Source organism: Benincasa hispida, chromosome 6 (genome assembly GCF_009727055.1).
Source record: "Benincasa hispida cultivar B227 chromosome 6, ASM972705v1, whole genome shotgun sequence".
Taxonomy (NCBI): Eukaryota; Viridiplantae; Streptophyta; class Magnoliopsida; order Cucurbitales; family Cucurbitaceae; genus Benincasa; species Benincasa hispida.
In genome coordinates, this window is record NC_052354.1 from 31,719,552 (window position 1) to 31,739,523 (window position 19,972).

At 35.8% G+C, this 19,972-nt stretch overlaps 1 protein-coding gene across 1 annotated transcript; it reads right to left on the reverse strand.

Annotated features, from left to right (window-relative positions):
• Window positions 1-454: 454 nt before the first annotated feature.
• Window positions 455-6,314, reverse strand: LOC120079748 (CBS domain-containing protein CBSX6). Its single transcript, XM_039034112.1, has 3 exons — window positions 5,792-6,314; window positions 5,053-5,413; window positions 455-1,554 (listed from the first exon to the last, which is right to left on the reverse strand). The coding sequence occupies exons 2-3, from the start codon at window positions 5,394-5,396 to the stop codon at window positions 621-623; spliced, it is 1,278 nt and encodes a 425-aa protein (XP_038890040.1). The 5' UTR covers window positions 5,397-5,413; window positions 5,792-6,314; the 3' UTR covers window positions 455-620.
• Window positions 6,315-19,972: the final 13,658 nt, after the last annotated feature.

The window sequence follows — 19,972 nt, forward strand, 5'->3', positions numbered from 1 at the left end:
CTTTTGAGTTTTGAATTTTGTTTCATTTTATTCCCTCAAAATATTACGATTTTGCCTTTGAGATTTGAGTTTTATTTCAATTTAGTCTCTTGGTACGCTTTTAACTTCAATTTTTCATTACAATTTCAATCATTAACATGAATATTTACTATTAAAATTCAAATAGTTACGAAGTAAAATTTTAAATTTAATTTTAATAATTATGAAAAGTAGTGAAATTTAATTAATTATAATTCTTATAAATTCATTAATAGACATTAACACTAAAAACATAAAGTAAATATTTAGTGAAAAGTGTAAATCATAAAATCTATTGACTAAATTGAAACAAAACTCAAATCTTAAAGATACAATGTGTAAAATTTCAAAACCTAAGAATCAAATAAAAACTAGACCCAACTGGTAGGGACCAAAAAATTATTTTTCTAAGGAAAAAAAAAAGAGAGAATTGCGGTTTGGGGGAAAAAAAAGAGGAATTCCATTGACAACGATATTGTCAAAAAAATTTAAGAGCGATCAAAAGCAACAAGTTTACAAGAAGCTCAAATCTCTCTCATATACACACCTATATAAATGTAAATTAAGTACAAAGAGCAGTAGAATTGATGAGGGAGAAAATATTAGCTTTGAATAGAATTTCCGAGCGCCTCGAAGGATCGATTAGCGGGTATAAACGACGTAGGCTGCTTCGTAACAGCAGCTAAAATATCAGCATAACCCACAACTCCAACCAAAATATCATCATTTTCATCCTCAGTAACCCAGACATGGCTTGCCCTATGAGAAAGCATCTGAGCCATAACAGCAGCCAATGAACTTGTTACTTTACATGTCAAGGGAGCACTTCTTCCTCGGTACATGCTCCGACTGATCCTGAATGCTGGGCTCGACGGGTTGAATCCGATACTTCTACTGCTGAATTTCCTTGCCCGTGTTGCTCCACCACCATTTGCAGAGTCGGTCTCATCAACGTTACCGTTAGCAGATAGATCAGGGACCATTCGTGAGGTCATGTGGTCTTCTACTCCCATCACAAACTGCCCAGCAGAAAGGTTGGCTAAAGCCCAAGCAGCACCCAAGTAATTGCATTTCCAGAGTTTGGAGGCTGAAATCTCTCCAATTATCCTGTATTGATTATCATGCATGTTTTCTACAACAGCAACTGCAATAGGATCATCAGGAAGCTTATGAGTAACATCGATTGCAGGAGTCGAGGCATCAATCGAACAGTAGTTTGGGTTGATGACCCCAAGAGTAGAGATGGAGGATAGAGGGAGAGGTGCAAGGGCACCAAGGCAACCGATAAGGAAACGGATGACATCTTCCCTTGAGAGACAACAAAACTTATCGTGACCGGAGGATGTGGAAGACGATGATGGGCGGTTAGTGTTTACATTGAGGTTATTGCTGCTACTGCCAGTGGTATCGATGTTCTTCAACCACTTACCATTATAGAGAATGGAAAACCGTTTGCTCATTCCTTTCCACACCACACTTTTTCGGATTAGAAGACGCCTCACACCTTGCTTCATCATTTCCAATGCATCAATCAATCTTTACAAGGACAAAACAAGAGGTTAAATCAATTGAATGCCATGCCCACACAGCAAATAAAGACGAGAACAAACTTCTTTCAAATAATTTTCTTTCGTGTAGTTTCAAAGGTCTCTTAATCTATCTCATTCATCAACAAATGAATTGCTAACTGATAATGACCCTCACAAGTTATAATTAGCACCTTCAGATGCAACAAAATTGAAACAAGAAAAATGCATAGTAGTCAATGGATAACTTCTAATAAGAATTGATGCAAAAAAGAGGACAAAGTAAGAACCTATAATTGATATCCAATTACATCTGGTAGCAGGACCAAGATCTGAAACGAAAAACCAAAGCCCTCTGGATCAATGGGCTGATATCTAACGTTTCCCAGTTATGAATAGAGAGAAACAAGAAGATTATTTTCTTTATCATGGGTTTTTAAACGGAGATTATGTGCATCACAACTTTATCTCATTGGACTTGGACAGGCGGTCCAACAATGTTTGACATAAAAAAATCCACAAATACCTATGCCCTCTTAGAACTTCCTCTAGCTATTCTAAGGGCTGTGGATGATTCTTGAAATTTGGCCTTGGACTCCAGTAGAGTATTTATGGTCAAATCTCTCATGCATGATTTAGTTCATGCCATTGTTTTTCAAAAACATGTATTCTGTGATATGGAAGAATACTTGCCTAAGAATTAAAATTTTCTTCTGTGAGCTTAGTCATGGTGGCATTGATCCAGTTGATCGGTCTCTCTTACAGAGGAGAATACCTCATCTTATCCTCTCTCCGTCTTGGTGTGTGATGTGCTTTTCTTACTCAGAGCATCCTTGTCATCTCCGTGCTCGTTGTACTTTTCCTTCTCAATATTAGGAAACAGTGCTCAAAGCCTTTGGTTGGTCTATAGTTTTGCCAAATGACATATCCTAGTTTTGCCAAATGACATATCCAGTATTGTAGCTTTCATTTCTGTGGGTTATCCTTTCCACGGTATGAAAAAGACTTCCGAGTTTGCTAAACCGATTGTTCCTCCGGTATCTCTAGGGTGAAAGGGATGCAATGATTTTCAAGGATGTTTTCTCTGCTTTTGATAACTTTCTAGATCTAACTTTATTTCATGCTCTGTATTGTTGTAAACATTTTCATCCGTTTAGAGATCAGTCTTTCTTTCATTTCCAATTGGAGATCTATTATGTAATTCACCTTTTGGTGTTGAGAGGCCAATAAACTCTTGTTATTTCATTCATCAATAAAATTTGTTTATTTTCTACAAAAATAAAAAAATAGTTAATCTTTTTTTACATTTTTTTTCGTGTTTTTGTTTTGTTGGGTAGAAAGGCAAGCTTTCGTTGAGAATAAATAAAAGATTACACAAGGAATACATAAAAAAGACCACCCAAGGAGAGCCCAATTAAGCTAAGAAAGGGTTCAATAAAGAAAAGTAAAGTCTCAAGGAAAATTAAAAAATTCTTTTCACACAAAAGCTCAAAGAGAATCATGAAATCTATTAAGGGACCACAACATCCCCACACGTCTTTCAACCCCTCTAATAAAATAGCATAAAGACAAGCAAAACCAAAGCCTGCTACCCTTATCCCAAGAAGGTATATCACTTTTTTCCTTCATTATGTCTGAAATACCACAAATAGAGTACAACCACAATAGAGTCCAAACTGGAAAACCCTAAACTAATGGTTACTATCATTGATTCAGACAAGCTAATTTGCATAACTGTGAAGATATAAAGTACCATTCAAAAGGTAAATCATGCTCGTGAGAAACCAATAAAATCTGAAGCTGCTGCAGCCATTAAAGGGGAAGTACATTCATTTGAACTTGGAGTTAGAACCCTTTCAATAAGCTTTTTACTTTTCCATGGTTTCCTTGCTTATTTATTAGTATTTTAGTTAGCCAAACTTATTTCACATTATTAAATATAAGTGAAATCTTGAAAAGTAAATAAAAGTAGTTTTGAAAATCATGTTTTGATTTATTTTTGCTTTTATAAAATGACTAAATTTTCAAAAATATTTTAAAAAGTGAGGACCTAAAAGGAAGGTATAAACTAAATTTTTAAAAACAAAAAACCAAAAATAAAATGATATCAAATTAACTCTTACTCATCAGACAACTACTCTAGCCCTCAGTCAAAAGCATCTGAAACTAGCTAAATCCCAGTGACTTCAGAAGCATTACAATATTTTTCACTATATCAGTTGACAATAGTATCTCCAGAAGCTACAAGATTTGAGATTGGAACACGATTATGCTAAGATTATGCTACTTACTTTTGAGTCTACAGCTTGTTCTTCGTTAATTGGGTTGCATTTGTGAAATGAAGCAAGTCTTGAGGAAGTAAAGAACCATCGTTAAGTGGTTCTGCACCAAGTGCGATCAATTGTCCTCCTTTATAGATTTGTCTACCGTAACTCCATTCAACCAACAAAGTGAATTCCATACTCAAAGTGGAGTTACCATACAAACCTGAATATCTATAAAAATGAAGGGGAGAAGAGTTTTGACTGAAGCCAAAAGGTATCCTAAAGGAATGGTAGCACCACAATCCAACCAGACACGGCCATCATAAATGGTTCTGGTGATCATAAAGTCTGTCTCTATTGCCACTTTTGTTCAATTTCCAGAGATCTTGCACGCTACTGGCTGGGTAGTTTTCCTTGTTGTTCTTAGTATCCAGCAACTTTTTTCTTAAACCTTTCATATTTCGTGAAAAGTGTTTATGTTTCTAAATAAATGAATCAATCTCCCTTTTCTTAGTCTAGCTGTATATATATATATATATGTGTATGTATGTATATATATGTATGTATGTATGTATGTATGTATATGTTGCTGGCGGGAAAACAGAAGAGGAACCAACTGCTCAATCTACCAAACTGTCCAAATTGGACGAATCTAACAACAATAACTCATTTCTTGGCTAAAATCAGAATATATAGTAAACGATTTATACAAAATCTAATGGTAATTTAATGTTCTAGTTAAGACTCATATCATTTACATTTAAAAACTATAAGCTCAAACCTAATTGCTTGATAAGAAGGGAGGGGGAGGGGAGAATATAGCTATAAATAAACTCTTAGAATTATTAGATAAAGAAGAAGAAAAAGAACATAAAAAGAGTAAATCTTCAATGCACTTTGCAAACAGAACTTTCTGTTAAACAATCATAACGTATAAGGCCCATAACACTGAAAGTTAGTCAAAAGTTAACAGGCATATGGATTGCAATAAGATCAAGATTCTGGAAAAAGAAAAAAAAAATAAAAAGATACAGTATAGACGACTTTTGGAAGCATCCAATAGAAACACTTAAAAGTGCTTTCAGATGAGAACAAATTACAAAGTTCCATCAACCAAGCATAGAACCAACCTCTTATTTCAATCAGATGATCAATTATTAGAATTAGAGCAAAACAAAACATCAAAAACATTGATATATGAAACTAGGAACGAGTAAAGCAAAATCTGAAGCAAAGAGGCTAACCTTGTTGCAGGATCGACCTGCCTCAACAATGAATAGTTGGGAATGACAGCCTCCGAAACTGGGGCCTTCATTGCCCTTTCTTGATCCTCTAGATTCTCCGTTCGAGCCAAAAACGCAACAATATCCAAAGAAGAGAGAATTCCCACAAATCTCTGCTGTTTCATTTCAGCATTCTCAATAATTCCCACATGAGTTTTCCTCTTCCAAATCGGTATCCCACACTCCGTCGATTCTCCGATCACTCTAATCGCCGTTTCGATCGTCTCCGTCTCATAAAACTCCGCCATCTCCGGCTTTCCTACAGTCAGATCCCCAACCACATGATACAGAAACACCGATGCCATGATCACTCTTCACCTCTCTGCAATGAACCCAACCAAAATCAAAAGAACCAATCTTATGAGATCAATCTTGAACACAAATCTCCTTAAAGAATCCAAGATCACTATCAACAGGACATGCAGAATACTAATTTCCAGGGAATCCAAGATTCAAAATAAAATAAAATAAAAAAAAAAACAAAACTACACTATTAGCTTCCCAGCGATTTCGGAACCACAAAATGAAAAGAAATGCAAAGATTCTTTACTTCCTCTACGATTTGAGATCCAACAGAACAATTATTGAATTAAAAAAAAAAAATTAAAACCCCAAGTACAATAATCAAAGACTACATCAATATTAAATTAAATTCCGCATAAAGCAACAAAAAAAAAAAGATGGGTTTAAAGGAAAATACCGAGGTTCGCTTCGTTAGCTCTCAAAAATCTCGGGAACTGAACGGCAGACAGAGAGAGACAGAGAGAAACCGGAAACCCCGGTGAAACGGGCAAAAGCTATAAAAGGGAATGAAGGAAGATAAGCAAGAGATCGAATCGAGTAATAGGTAATCTATGGAGGCTCAAAAACGAGGAACAAAGAGAATCCGCCATTGATGATGAAGAACCAGCAAGGAAGGAAGATGGGAAGAAGGAACAGAGTTAATGCCCATGAAAAATGGCTCAATCAGCTCAAACCCACCACCCAACAACACAACAAGAACAGCAAGAAACAGTCACTGGATGGATAGCTCTGTCAATCAACACAGAAGAATTCAGAGAAGAATCTGGTGATTTTCCGCATTAGAAAGAAGACAAAGAGAGAAGAAAAATGGCGATGATTGAATTATTGGGCAGAACCCGAAGGAGCAAAAACAGAGTTGGCAATCAATGAGTGATGTGGAAACTTGAACATACGCATTTTTTTGTGTTTTTTGGTATTATTTAATGCCAATTCGGCTTCGTTTTAAGCCACAATGTCACATGAGAGTAAAATCATTTATGATAATGTTCATGTGGAAAGAAATGGTAATTAGGATGGATCCAAAAAAATAATGATTGTTATATGAGAAATATCATTTCTCTTTCACACATGGTTCCAAGTATAGTGAACCAAACCAAAATATAGGTAATATAATTCTCTATTCAATGTATTCAATTTTGAAGAAACTAATTGAATGTAACGAATTTGAAACAAAAAAAAAAAATAGAAGTTATTTTGACTAACAAGATAAAGAAAAAAAAGTGATTCAAACATGTTTATACGAGTTAGGAATGAGATGCATGTAGTCTTTCATGCGATTGTAACTAACTCAACTTAAATATGGTGAATTAGATGCAACGCCTATACGACCTTCTATGTAGTATCTAAAGAGATCAAATTTCACATCAAAAACGCTTTGCTTTCAATTTTGTTTTGAAAATCATAACACAAAAAAGAAGAAAATAGAACACACAAGATTTACAGCATTCACAGGTTCAGCAAAATTAAAGGAAAAGAAGAATTCCAACAACTTCTTCCTCCCTAACGAACTGATCTTCCACGAACAAAAAGTCTTCCTCAATATTCCGCTTTTTGAGAGAGATAAGAGGAATTGAATTTCCTTGAAGATTTTTCAGTAAAAAATTTGAGGGAGAAAGGTAAGAGGTGTGAGGAGATGGGAGGAAGTCTTTTTTCTACAATAACCAACTCTACAAGAAAAACTTCCCCTTCCAAAAACCACCCATTTCACTTCTTTTTTCATTTAAATTAAATTGAACTAATTTAATTTAACTTCATACATTATTAATTAAAATAATTAATTATTTAATTTAATTAATTATTTAATTAATTACAAAATTAAATATCTAATATTTAATTTATGAGTAATTGCAATTGGTAGCATTTTTAGGAATAATAACCAAGTGTATAACATCATTTTAAAAAAATGCAAATATAGCCAAGTCTATCATCATTAGACTTCTATAGTTGATAAACTCTCAAATACTTCTATCGTTAATAGACTCTTCCCAGTGATATGACTCCTACCAATAATATGGTCTATCACTGATAGACTATTTAAATTTGGCCATATTTGTAATTTTTTTTATATTATGTTATATTTACTAATACTTTGAGCCTGATGTCTATATTTGCAACTGTCCTTTAATTTAAACATTTGAATCTTATTCAAATATATATCAGCCTCATGACCTATAGTTTTAATGTGATTTTCATTAATATTATTCTAAACCTATAATTTTAATATGATTCTAATTCTTAATACTTTAATAACAATGTAATTCATATTAATTATTATTTGAATATTATTCAAATATAATAAATCTTTTTTTATTATAAATTTTAATTTTGAATCTTATCCAAAATTAACTTTACGTTATAATGTATCTTTATACATTATATTAATTGTATCATATACAATTAATGAATATCCCCTTAATAAATTTGAACATTTCATATTCTTTTAAAATTAATGATCCTTGTTTACCCATTATTAACTAGTAGGTGACCTAATGAACCTACAGATTAGAAGTTCTAATGTTCTGAGATTAACTAATTAAACTTTTTATTTACGTTAATCAACCTTCATTAATCGTAGGTCACTCCACTAAAGACCCCTAATTGCACTCTTCGCTTTATAAAATATTTTGCATCCATGGATTTAACCATTACAATTAAGTCGATCTTTCATGAGTTGTTCATAATTACAGTTGGGTCAAATTACCGTTTTGTCCCTATAATTACCTTTTACTTCTTAAGTATCACTGATCCTCTAATGAACAATTTGTTTACAGTCCTACCATAAAATTAAGTCCCTCTCAGACCAATGAGAGGGCGGATACCCTTTATTCAAGACCTGAACCAACACTTAGAGTAACTACTCATCTACTTATCCTAAAAGCAGGAAGGAGTAAATTTCATCTTGTGAAGCTATGTTCCTAGCTCCCCACTTGGACAAGTCTCAAAATGGTAGGCTTATTGAGTTAGTGACTCAAACCACTCTCACCCATACAAATCAAAGGGGCAACACTCATAGACAGAAGTCTATAACTCACTCAAGATTGAGATCGAGTTATATATGGTCATTTTATGAAATATTAATCTCTTTGGTCAACGGTGTTACAAAGATAGACTAAATATTTCCCAATCTGGTCTTATACAAATTTCATTGTATAGGATACGCCCACTCACATGTTTCCACAAGAACGATTTGGATCACATCGTTTGTAACACTTACAAAGTAGGTCGTATCCATAATGTTATGAGGATAAGACACCTATCCTTATCCATATACTATAGACCCTTTAGGTTATTACTTGAACATGATTCACCTGTATGTTTACATATGGTTCAAGTCTCATAAAATAACTTGGGATTTTCCCATAATGGATAATTAATTATTAATTAATTATTGCATATTTAAAATAATCGTATTATATTAAATAACTAATTAACTATGAGACTTTAGGGTATAAATCCCAACTGTACCTTTAGGAGTCTAAGCCATTAAATCTATATGTCTATGGCTAATTCAATCTCATAACTGAAACGTTTAGGTAAAACTTGGTTTTCATAAAAACAATCTAAAAAAAATCTTAGAAAAATCCCACGATAATGAACTCAACTCAACTTTTGTCGAGGAGAATCAGATTTTAACACCAAAAATCTATGGATGAGGATAGATTGAACCAAAGTACAACAAGAACCTTTCAGCCAAAATACGAAAATATAAAATCGAAGCATGAGCGTGGATCTCTTGGAAATGTGTGTTGAATCCTTGTGTTTGAACTTATAATCCTTGACAAAGTTGTTAGTTCAAGGTAAAAATTGAACTTATAATGGCAGGTAAACTTTGATATTTCTGTAAGAATAACCAATGGCAAACTAATGGTTGAAATATATTTTAAAGAGTTTCATAGATTTGAGTTAAACAGTTAAATATTAAAACTTGTAGGGACCAAAAGAGACTATATTGAAAGTAAGTAAGCAATTGAAAAGTAATGGTGTTGACTAGAGATCTAAGGAGTTACTTGTTGGGACCAAAACTACTTGTGACACTTGGGACCAAAGGGATATTTATGACACCTTAGTCAAGCAAGTAATGGGTATTTAATACTTGAACCTATTTTACTTTTCTCATTAGGACCAAATTATTGAAGTTGTCTCTCCCTCTCTCTTTAAACCCTATTTTGATTAGGATCAACTTCAACAAACTTGTGAACAATAAACCTCAAGCAAAGATGGACTAGTCAAGAAATTGATCAGTTTCAAATTTGTGTTGGATATTTTGTTTAAGTTAATGTAAGAATATATTTGAATCTAAGAGGTTTAGCTATGACCTCTTGACCATTTCATCAAATTGGACTTACGTTCAAGTTGAAGGAAAATTTTGGAATGACTTTTCAAGTGTTTTTGTAATTTTAAGTGGAAAATTTGTGTTTTTAAACATTTGAAAAACCATTCCAAACATGTTCATATTTTTACTGGCTAGTTGTTGTATAACGAGCAATGCTCTTTGCCCACTACAAGAATTTTGGGCTTCAATGTCGGTTGAAAAAAGTAAAATCTGATGTATAATGACGGTTTTGTTTTTTTTAAAAAAAGCAGAACTTTAATGTCGGTTTTAAACCGACATTGTAGGGGTACCTTTAATGTCGGTTTAAAACCGACATTAAAGACCCGCTTAATTTATCCTCGCACTTTCTATTTTGCCCCCATTTTTTTCATTTTTCCCTATTCACTCTCCCCCTATTTTTGTTTTCCTCTCATTCTCACATTTTCCTCTTCAGACCCTCTTCTTTCTCACATCTCTCTTCCAAACCCTTGTCATTCGTCCGTCGATCGTGGGTGAAAAGTCTTTTGTGGTGTAGATCTGGCTCCGTGTAGATCTGTTCCTCGTGCAACCCAGATCTGCTGCTCGTTCTGTCGAAGCGCCACAGCCCGGATCTGCTGCTCCCTCTTCAGTTATTTTTCTGTGTCTTATACTCTCGGTTTGATAAATAAGCACCCAAACTTGATACGATAATCATGTGTCTCCAGATCTGAAGTTCATATTTCCACGTGGTGTGTGTCGCCGTTCTATCATTCGATTTTTCCTCGTCACCGTTCGTCGTTCAATTTTCCCTCGCTGCGTGTCTCCAGATCTACCGCCATTCGTCTTTGTCCAACGTGTTGCCGTCCAGATCAGTATGCTCTTCTTCTCTTTTCTTTCTTAAACTTACAGTAATTTTTGTTCTTATGTTTAGCCTCTCAACTGTTTGTGTAAATGTCTCGATGAAATGTGTTGGATAGACGATCGTGTAGCAAATGAGCAGTGCTACACGATGAGGTAGACAATCGTCTAATAAGTGAGCAGTGCTACACGATGAGGTAGGCGATCGTGTAGGTGGGCATTGGATGATCGTGTAGCAATGTGGGAAGCTAAACGATGAGGTAGGCGATCGTGTAGGTGGGTGCTGGACGATCGTGTAGCAATGCGGGGGAGTTAAACGATGAGATAGACGATCGTATAGCAGATGCGCGGAGCTAAGCAATGCGCTAGACGATCTTGTAGATATGCACGCAGTGTTAAACGATGAGGAGTGACGCGCTAGATGATCGAGCTATACCTGTCTCTTATACACATCTAGATGCGTATAAGAAAGAGATGCGCGGGGGCTAAGCGATAGACTACACGGTGGCGCTATGCGATGGGCATGAGCGCTAGACGATAGCCGTGTTGCGCTAGACGATGAGCAGACGCGCTACACGATAGGCAGAATGCTAAGCGATAGGCGGTGATGTTAAGCGATAGGCAGATGCGTTAGATGATAAGGTATCAGCGCTAAACGATGGAGGTAAACGATGGGCGCGGTAGCTAAACTATAGGCTATGCGCGAGATCATTGAGAGCGAGATCGTTTACTAAACAATTGAGCTACACGATGGGCCGCTGGAGCTAAGCGATAGATGCAAGAACTAAACGATGGAAGCTAGTGCAACCGAAGAAGCAATCCTTTTCAAATACTCTGAGCAGAGAGACCACCTGAAGGTATGTGCATAATTGAGAGCATGTAGATAAATATGTTTTTATTTGCTGAGGCTACCGTTGGCTGTTAAAGCAACCTTTGAAGACTATGGATTTGGATGCATTCCCTTTAAATGTGAATTTGGTAAAGATTCTATTTTATATTCATAGTCTCTTGTTGCTTTAGGACATAGTTGTAGGTATGGCGTCTTTGAGTTGTTTTGGAAGTTGTACTCTACATATAAATATTTACTAGAGTCTCTGCTATATTATGGCAGTTATAGATTCTCCTAGAGTAAAAAGCATTTTGATTGGCTTGAGAACATGTGCATTATGCTAATTAAATACTCTAAAAGAATGTTTGACTCATAGTTTTAATAAGTTTAGTTGATGAGTCCAACTTCATTGTTATGCTGCCGAAAATTTTCCATCATCTTCGTATCTCATATCTAGGTAACCAAGCTTCTCTTCTTCAAGATCTTGAAAAAGAAGATTCTCTAATTTATTCAACTATTGAGTTTTCTTGTTTTCTAGGTGCAACAAAGGAGTAAAGATTTGGTATCGCAACTTCTTTATGCTTTTTCTTGGAGAACTCTAGATCCAACACATTCACTACAAGAATTTTGCATTGAATGTACCATTTATACACATTCCCAATGAATTCTGATCACATTTTCACTTTCAACCCTTTGTCTTAAACCTTTTTTGTTTGTGATCCTTTGTACAACATGGTCAGACAAAGATGCCTATAAGACACTGCTGAAGTTGGGAGAGTCTGTTTAAGAAGAATTATGAAAGGATCCATACTTACCAAGTGGAGAGGGACGGTAAACTCATAATATTTGTATTACTTGTAATTTGTGTTTTCAAGGGCTGAATTATTGTACGGCCTTTTAAATTATAATTTTATAGCAAAATTTACAAATTAAATGTAATAGACTTGCAATCCATACATAAATAATATGCCATAGCCACAGTGTTCGACGATGATGTGTCATGTTATACTTTTTGACCGAAAAAATAGATTAGGCAATGGAATTTAAAAAAATGGACAATAATTGAAAAAACGACAGATTCTAGGCTTCAATGTCGGTTTAAAGGGTTTCATTTGATTCTTGGGCTTTAGTTGCAACCGACATTAAAGACAGTGTTACTAAACCCCTTTAATATCGGTTTAAAACCGACATTAAAGAGCTTTAATAACATTATCTTTAATGTCAATTGTCAACGATATTAAAGCCCTTTAATGTTGGTTTAAAACCGACATTAAATCCCAAAATTATTCTAGTGGCCTTTATTATAGTGATTTGAGTTGTAAATCCTAAACCTTAAAGCATTTCAAACATGCTCAAAGTCTTGTAGGCCTTCTTGCCTTCGATATAATGATTGAAGTTGTAGATTTTCTAACTGGTCTGTCTAGAAAACATATCATTATTGCGAAAATAAGCAAAAAAATAAAATAATAATAATAAAATTAAGAATACATGAATTAACGTGAAAAATTGCAATGGAGAAAAATTCCACTATGTGAACAATTATTACAATCATACAAAAATCTCTCATGGACCCCAATTACAAAAACACTCTCTCAAAGCTTTTAACATCTCACACCCTTGTTTTCACTCTCAAACTAGATAATTCAAAAGGGAATATAACTAGAGTAAGCACACTTTAAACTTAAAATGTTTCTAACTAAGACAATTTGAAACCAAAGGTATAAGTCTCTTTTATAGTGCTTGGAGCTCATCAATTCCTTGAACTTTTTCAAGGGGACAATTGCACTTCTAATATTTTATTAAAATCCAAGAAATTCTACTTTGGCAAGATATTTGAAGAATACATACTTTCTGTTACATCCATTATCTTCATCGACAATCATAATTCTCAATTCAGATAATTATAACTCACCCCATCATAAAGAGCGTCACTTGAAATACCACCTTCCGAGATTTCCTTTTTCATCACATGCTGATAAACTTTACTGAAATTTATGGTGCAAATTTCAACTACTTTGCTCGCCTTGAAGCTTTTCAATCATTGACATTCCATCACACACCTTACATAACCATTAACATTGTTGGGATTGGTGTCCTAAATCTTTTTATTCTCATAGTTTGTAAACTTGTATAAACAAATTGTTATTAATAAAATAAATGTTATTTTATATGTGCATTAACTCAACCCAATAAACTAAGATCCTAGTTTATTTTATGTAGCTTAAACATGTATGTGGTGACATACAAGTGGATCATGTTTAAGTAATAATCTAAATGGTCTGTAGTTTATGGATAAGGTTGGATACCTTATCCTGGTGACACTACGGATACGAGCCACTTTGTAATAGTTACAATTGTTGTAAAGTGTTACGAATGATCTGATCTTGATCATTCATGTGGAAACATGTGAGTGGAGGTATCCTATACAAAGAGTTTGGGTTTTATGCCCTAGAACTCGTAGAGTAAACGTTATTAATTGACCGTCATCAATAAAGAGTTACAGATGTTAATTTAATAAATGTTATTGTTTGTGTTGTTTGTCTATTTTTGTCTATTTTTGTCTTAATAACCCTAAATTCAATAAACTAACATCAAAGGTTGTCTTATGAGTCTTAAACTGTATGTGGAGACATACAGGGATCAATGTTCAAGATACAGGGATCAAGTGTTTCCTTAAGTGGTGTCTTCTAGACTTAACAAAGGGTCTTACCCTCTCATTGGTCCAAGAGGTATTTCTGTTTGTTGGTTGAACTATAAACAGGTTGTTCATTAGATGAGCACTAGTACTTAAGAAATCAGAGGTAACCCAAAGGTAAAATGGTAATTTGACCTAGTTGGAGTTACGAACACTCGTGAAGAACTAAACTGTTGTTATTGGTCTATATCAGTGGCCATATAAATATATCTATAGTGAGAAGAGTACAATTGTGGGTCTTTAATGGATGTACCCACAGTTAACGAATATTGATTAACTTGGTTAATGAGTTTAGCCAATTAATCTCATATTGTTAGAGTTTCTGATCCAACAAGTCCCCTTGTCAGTTCACTAGAGGATATTTAAGAGGGATGATTCGAATTGTTCAAATTAATTTGAGGAAACCATATATTAATGTTATCAATATATAATTGATTATTGATATGATCTATGATTCAAATTAAATTGGAAAGTAATATTTGAATAAGATTCAATTAATTCAAGTGAATTAGATTCGCAAAGAATTAATTAATGGAGAGGTATTGCACATATACATATGATGATTATGATAATTAAATATATATACTTTAAATTAAGTTTAATGTATAGTTATTTAATTAATGTGAAAATTAAATTAAAATGTTATTTAATTGTGCTAATTAATTAAATAAGTGTTATTTAATTAGTTGGGCTAATTATTCAAATAAGTGTCATTTAATTAACTCATTGTGGATAAGGGAAATATGAATGATTCTAATCTTTTTCTCTAAATATGCTATATTACATGTTTATATTTTGTTTTAGTATACTGAATTTGTTTATGTAAAAATCAAATTGTGCATTGCAAGGCGTTCACAACGCTTCTACTGTGGGATTTGATCCCTTCAGTTTAAACATGTATATGGTGACATACAGGTGGATCATATTTAAGTAATAACCTAAATGACATGTAGTATAACGACCCTAAATATATGCATGCATGGAACTCAAAACGGTACTCTATTATGGCGAAATAAATGCTAATTAAATAAGGTAAGTTCAAAAGACTTTCATTAAATTCAAATATTAAAAAAATATTTGGGTACCCAGAAATCATAAAGAATAGTAAATAAGTCTGAAGTAAGCTTTAAATATCAAAACAAAAAGTTAAGAGAAACATGAAAAGAACTCTAAATTTCATGTTGCGGAAACATAAAAACTAGTCCCAGTGGCTCAATCACGAATTTCGCTTGTCCATCGCCGGTGCATCTCTATCCTTACCTGAAACAACAACAAGATAAAGAATGAGTATAAAACACTCAGTAAGTAACCCCACTACTGGGGTCAACCTAGGCATCTATGTCTTCTAGATACCCTCCTCTGGTGAAACATATAAACTACTCTAGTCCTCATGGGACACATATACATATGAAACAAGAAGGAGACTGAGTTCTATCCTACTGTAGTTAAGTATGCCCACTATCTCTGGTGAATCCCGAAGGAGAAACAAACTGGTGAATCCCGAAGGAAACACAAACTGGTGAATCCCGAAGGAAACATAAAATCTAATGGGCATCTAACTAATCAGTCAGGACGTTTGCACAGTCTCAGCATCATAATCATCACTATACGAATCTATGACATACATATAAACCTCAACTCCATGGCTCTACAACATACACATATACCTCAACATCATGGTTCTACAATATACATGTATACCTCAACATCATTAGATCAAATACAACCATATGGAATCACATACTATCTCATACTAGCATTCAAGTGTCTATATGCATAAATAAATAATTCAGATCTCGTACCAGAACATACTTTGGTCATATTATACTATTAGTCTATCATGCTATCATTCTGTCATAACATTCATTTACCATGCTAGCATGCGTCTAATGCCTGGCATGTGGGCAGTCTCAGAAGTAAGGTTACTTACCTCAAATAAAGTCCAAAAATTAATTCATGCGAACAAACTCCTTTCTAGCTTTCCACAACTTTTGAATGAGATCCTAGAACATGGATAAAAATCGACCTTAACCTTTAAGCCCAAATTTTTAAATACTAAATCATTCCAAGATTACCAGCACAACTTACCCAATAGTGGTTTGGCCAAAATCACTTCAAAGTATTAACACCAAAATTCTCGTCAGAATCAAACTCACGTCGTTCGCTTCTAAATTCAAAACTTCTCTAAAACTTGAATCCAAAGCCCAATTAATCTGGGTAAACCAAAAAAAAAAAACAAAATCAAAACTCCATGGGCATTCAAAGCTCTTTCAAGAGAGTTCAACAGTAGCTCCAAGAGCTACCCAAAACCTCACCATTTTCAAGATTCGATGAGGCCACGGCGGCAGCGCTTGACAGAGGGCAGTAGATCGCACGGTAGCGACTAGAGCAATGACGGTGACCAGCAACAGATATGAGAGAATGACGATGCGGCTCAGATCCAATGATGTGGCTTGGTGTGAGCAGATCTGGCGGCACACAAGCGTGGACGGCTCGGCGTGGGAGACCGGAATCAGATCTAGGCAGCGTGAACAGTCAACGGTGAGCGGCGAGCGGTGGAACACAGCAGACGAGGCGTCGGGTTCTAACCGACTGGCACGCTAAGGGGGACTTCCAATTGCCGGCTGATCGTCGCATCGAGTTCAATGGAAAACTAAGCTGGCGTCGAACGGTAACTAGGTTTTCTCAAAAAAGGGGCACGTACGGTGAGGTTGAAGAAGACAGGGAAGTTTTGATTTTATAAAATAATAATAATAATAATAACTAAAAAGGAAATAAGTATTAATTATATTTATTTCCTTTCCTTATTCCACTTTATACTATTAAATTCCTTTCCTTCTAAAAAAAAATTAATTCCTGCCATTAATTTTCAAATTGAATAAATTCAACGCCAAAATTAAATTCTGCAACTACACTTGACTTCCAAAATTCCAAAAAATGCCCTCAATAATAAGGAAATACTAAAATTACACAAAAAAAATATAAAAAAAAAATATTTGGGGTGTTACATTCTTTCCCTCCTCAAAGGACTTTGTCCTCGAAAGTTCTCGAAAGTCAATCCTAAAAAGGTTTCGTATTGGGCCTTCATTCTCTCCTCCGGCTCGCCAGGTAAGCCTCCTTTGAAACTAGTGATCGGCCACAGGGACTTTCACAAATGAATTTCCCGGCGACGCAATGTCTTTACTCTCTGGCGAGGATCTAATAGGCTCTCTCCTTGTAAGCCAATTGTCATCACTGTAAGGGCTCGTAGTCAATAAGTGGGAAGGTCTAGTCACATACTTCCTAACATGGAACATGGAAGAACATTATGATTGTAAGACAGTGTTGGCAGTGCAACGTAAGCTATGGGCCAACTCGCTCCAACTCGGAAAGTGTCCATGAATCTCGGACTCAACTTCACACTTCCTGTTCAAAACTCAGAATACCTTTATGGGTTCCACTTTTTAAGAACCTTTACCTAGTTCTCAAATTCAGTGTCCTTACCGTCTATATAATCGGCATAGCTCTTTCTGTCTGCTCTGAGCTATTGTGCATACGAGCCCTGATCTTTCGGTATTGCCTCATTCGTGGCCTGAACTAATTTAGGTCCTAACCAATTCTCTCTCCTACCTATCCCAACACCAAGGGACCTGTAACTCTTCCCATATTGGCCTCAAATAGTGACATCCCAATAGATGGAAACTAAGGTAGTATGTTATTATAAGCAAACTCCTTAAGTGCAAGTTGAGACATTCTAGCTTCGAAAAACTCTATGGCACAGGCACGCAACATGTCTGTCCAATACTGATTCATCGCTTTTCTTGTTCTGTTCCAATCAGTCTGTCAGGTTGGAAAGGTTGTACTTTGAAATCTAACCGAGTCCTCCAACAGAGCCTGAAGACTTCTTCCAGAAATTAGCATGAAACGAGGTCTCGTCCGACAGATGGACACAGGCACTTGTGCAACCACACCACTCCTTCAAGTATAACTCGTGCCCACTTATTCACTGAAAGGTGGACCTCCTAGGTAATGAAACTGTGCCTAATCTTCGTTTAGTCTGGTCTACTACCACCTAACACACATGAAACTTTCTTTGACTTGTCCATGGCACCCAACGTGAAGTCCATAGGACACATGCTCCCACTTTCATTCTGGTACACTCAATGGTTGTAACAAGTCTGTTGGTTTCTGCCTCGGGGCTTTCACCTACTGGCACACCAAGCACTTACTGACGAACTCTGCAACCTCTCTTTTCATATCATTCCACCAGTAGTAACGCTTCAAGTCCCAATACATCTTGGTGCTACCGAGGTGAATCGAAAATAAGAAACTATGAGCCTTTGATAACAACTCATCTTTAATATTACTAACTGTTGGCATGCACAAATGTCCTTGATAGAGGAGGCCATCTTCTACTGATACTGAGAATTCGCCATCCTGGCCTGACTCCACCCTATGAACTCTCTCTTCCAGATAAGGGTCACCTCGATGCGCATCAATAATCTTATGCCTTAAACTCGGTCGCACCGAAAACTATGCTAACTAAGCCGTGACCTTTCCCATAGCCACTGCAATCTCTGCCCTCTCCAGTTCCCTGCATAAGTGAGTCTGTCTGGTAATGAGGGCTGCTGAATGAGCCACCTTTCTGCTTAGAGCATCTGCCACTACATTTGCTTTTCTCGGGTGGTACAAAATTTCACAATCATAGTTCTTCACCAGCTCCAACCACCTTTTTTGCCTCATGTTTAACTCTTTCTGAGTGAAAAAGTATTTTAAACTCTTGTGATCGGTGAAGATCTATATCTTCTCTCCATATAAGTAATGCCTCCAGATCTTGAGAGTAAAACCATTGTTGCTAACTCCAAGTCGTGCATGGGATAATTCTATTCATGCTTCTTTAGCTGACGTGAAACGTAAGTAACTATTCTGCCCTGCTGCATCAATATGCATCCCAACCCCTTCTTGGACGCATCACTGTAAATGACAAAACCACCTGATCCATCCGATACTGTAAGAACTGGGGCTGAAACCAACCTCTGCTTGAGGTCCTGGAAACTATTTTCACAAGCCTCATTCCAAACAAATGTTGCTCCCTTCCGAGTCAACTGAGTCAATGGGGCGTCTATGCGAGAGAAGTCCTTCACAAACCGTCTATAGTAGCCTGCTAACCCCAAGAAATTGCGCACCTTACTAACTGTGGTTGGACGAGCCCAACTCATAACTGCCTCAATCTTTGCAGGATCCACAGAGACACCTTCCTTCGACACTACATGCCCTAGAAAGGACACTTGCCTCAACCAAAACTCACATTTATAAAACTTAGCATACAGCTCATTGGCCCTCAACGTCTCCAAAACTTTCCGCAAATGCTCCTCATGCTCGGCCTCTTTCTTGGAATAAACCAAGATGTCATCAATAAAAACAATCACAAAGATGTCAAGGAATTCCTTGAACACCTTATTCATCAAATCCATGAACACTACTGGTGCATTCGTTAGACCGAACAACATTACTATGAACCCATAATGTCCATACCTCGAACGAAATGCTGTCTTGGGTATGTCATTGTCCTTTATTCTCAGCTGGTGGTATTCTGACCAGAGATCAATCTTAGAGAATATCGTAGCTCCCTGTAACTGGTTAAACAAACCATCAATCTTGGGAAGGGGATACTTGTTCTTGACGGTCACCTTGTTTAGCTCTCTGTAATCAATGCATAGATGTAACGATCCATCCTTCTTTTTCACAAACAAAACAGGTGCACCTCATGGTGACACGCTATGGTGTATGAAACCCTTGTCCAATAACTCCTGCAATTGGACCTTCAGTTCCTTCAACTCTATCGAGGCTATCCTGTATGGAGCCTTCAAAATAGGGGTTGTGTCTGGCTCCAACTCAATAGCAAAATCTATCTCCCGCTGCGGGG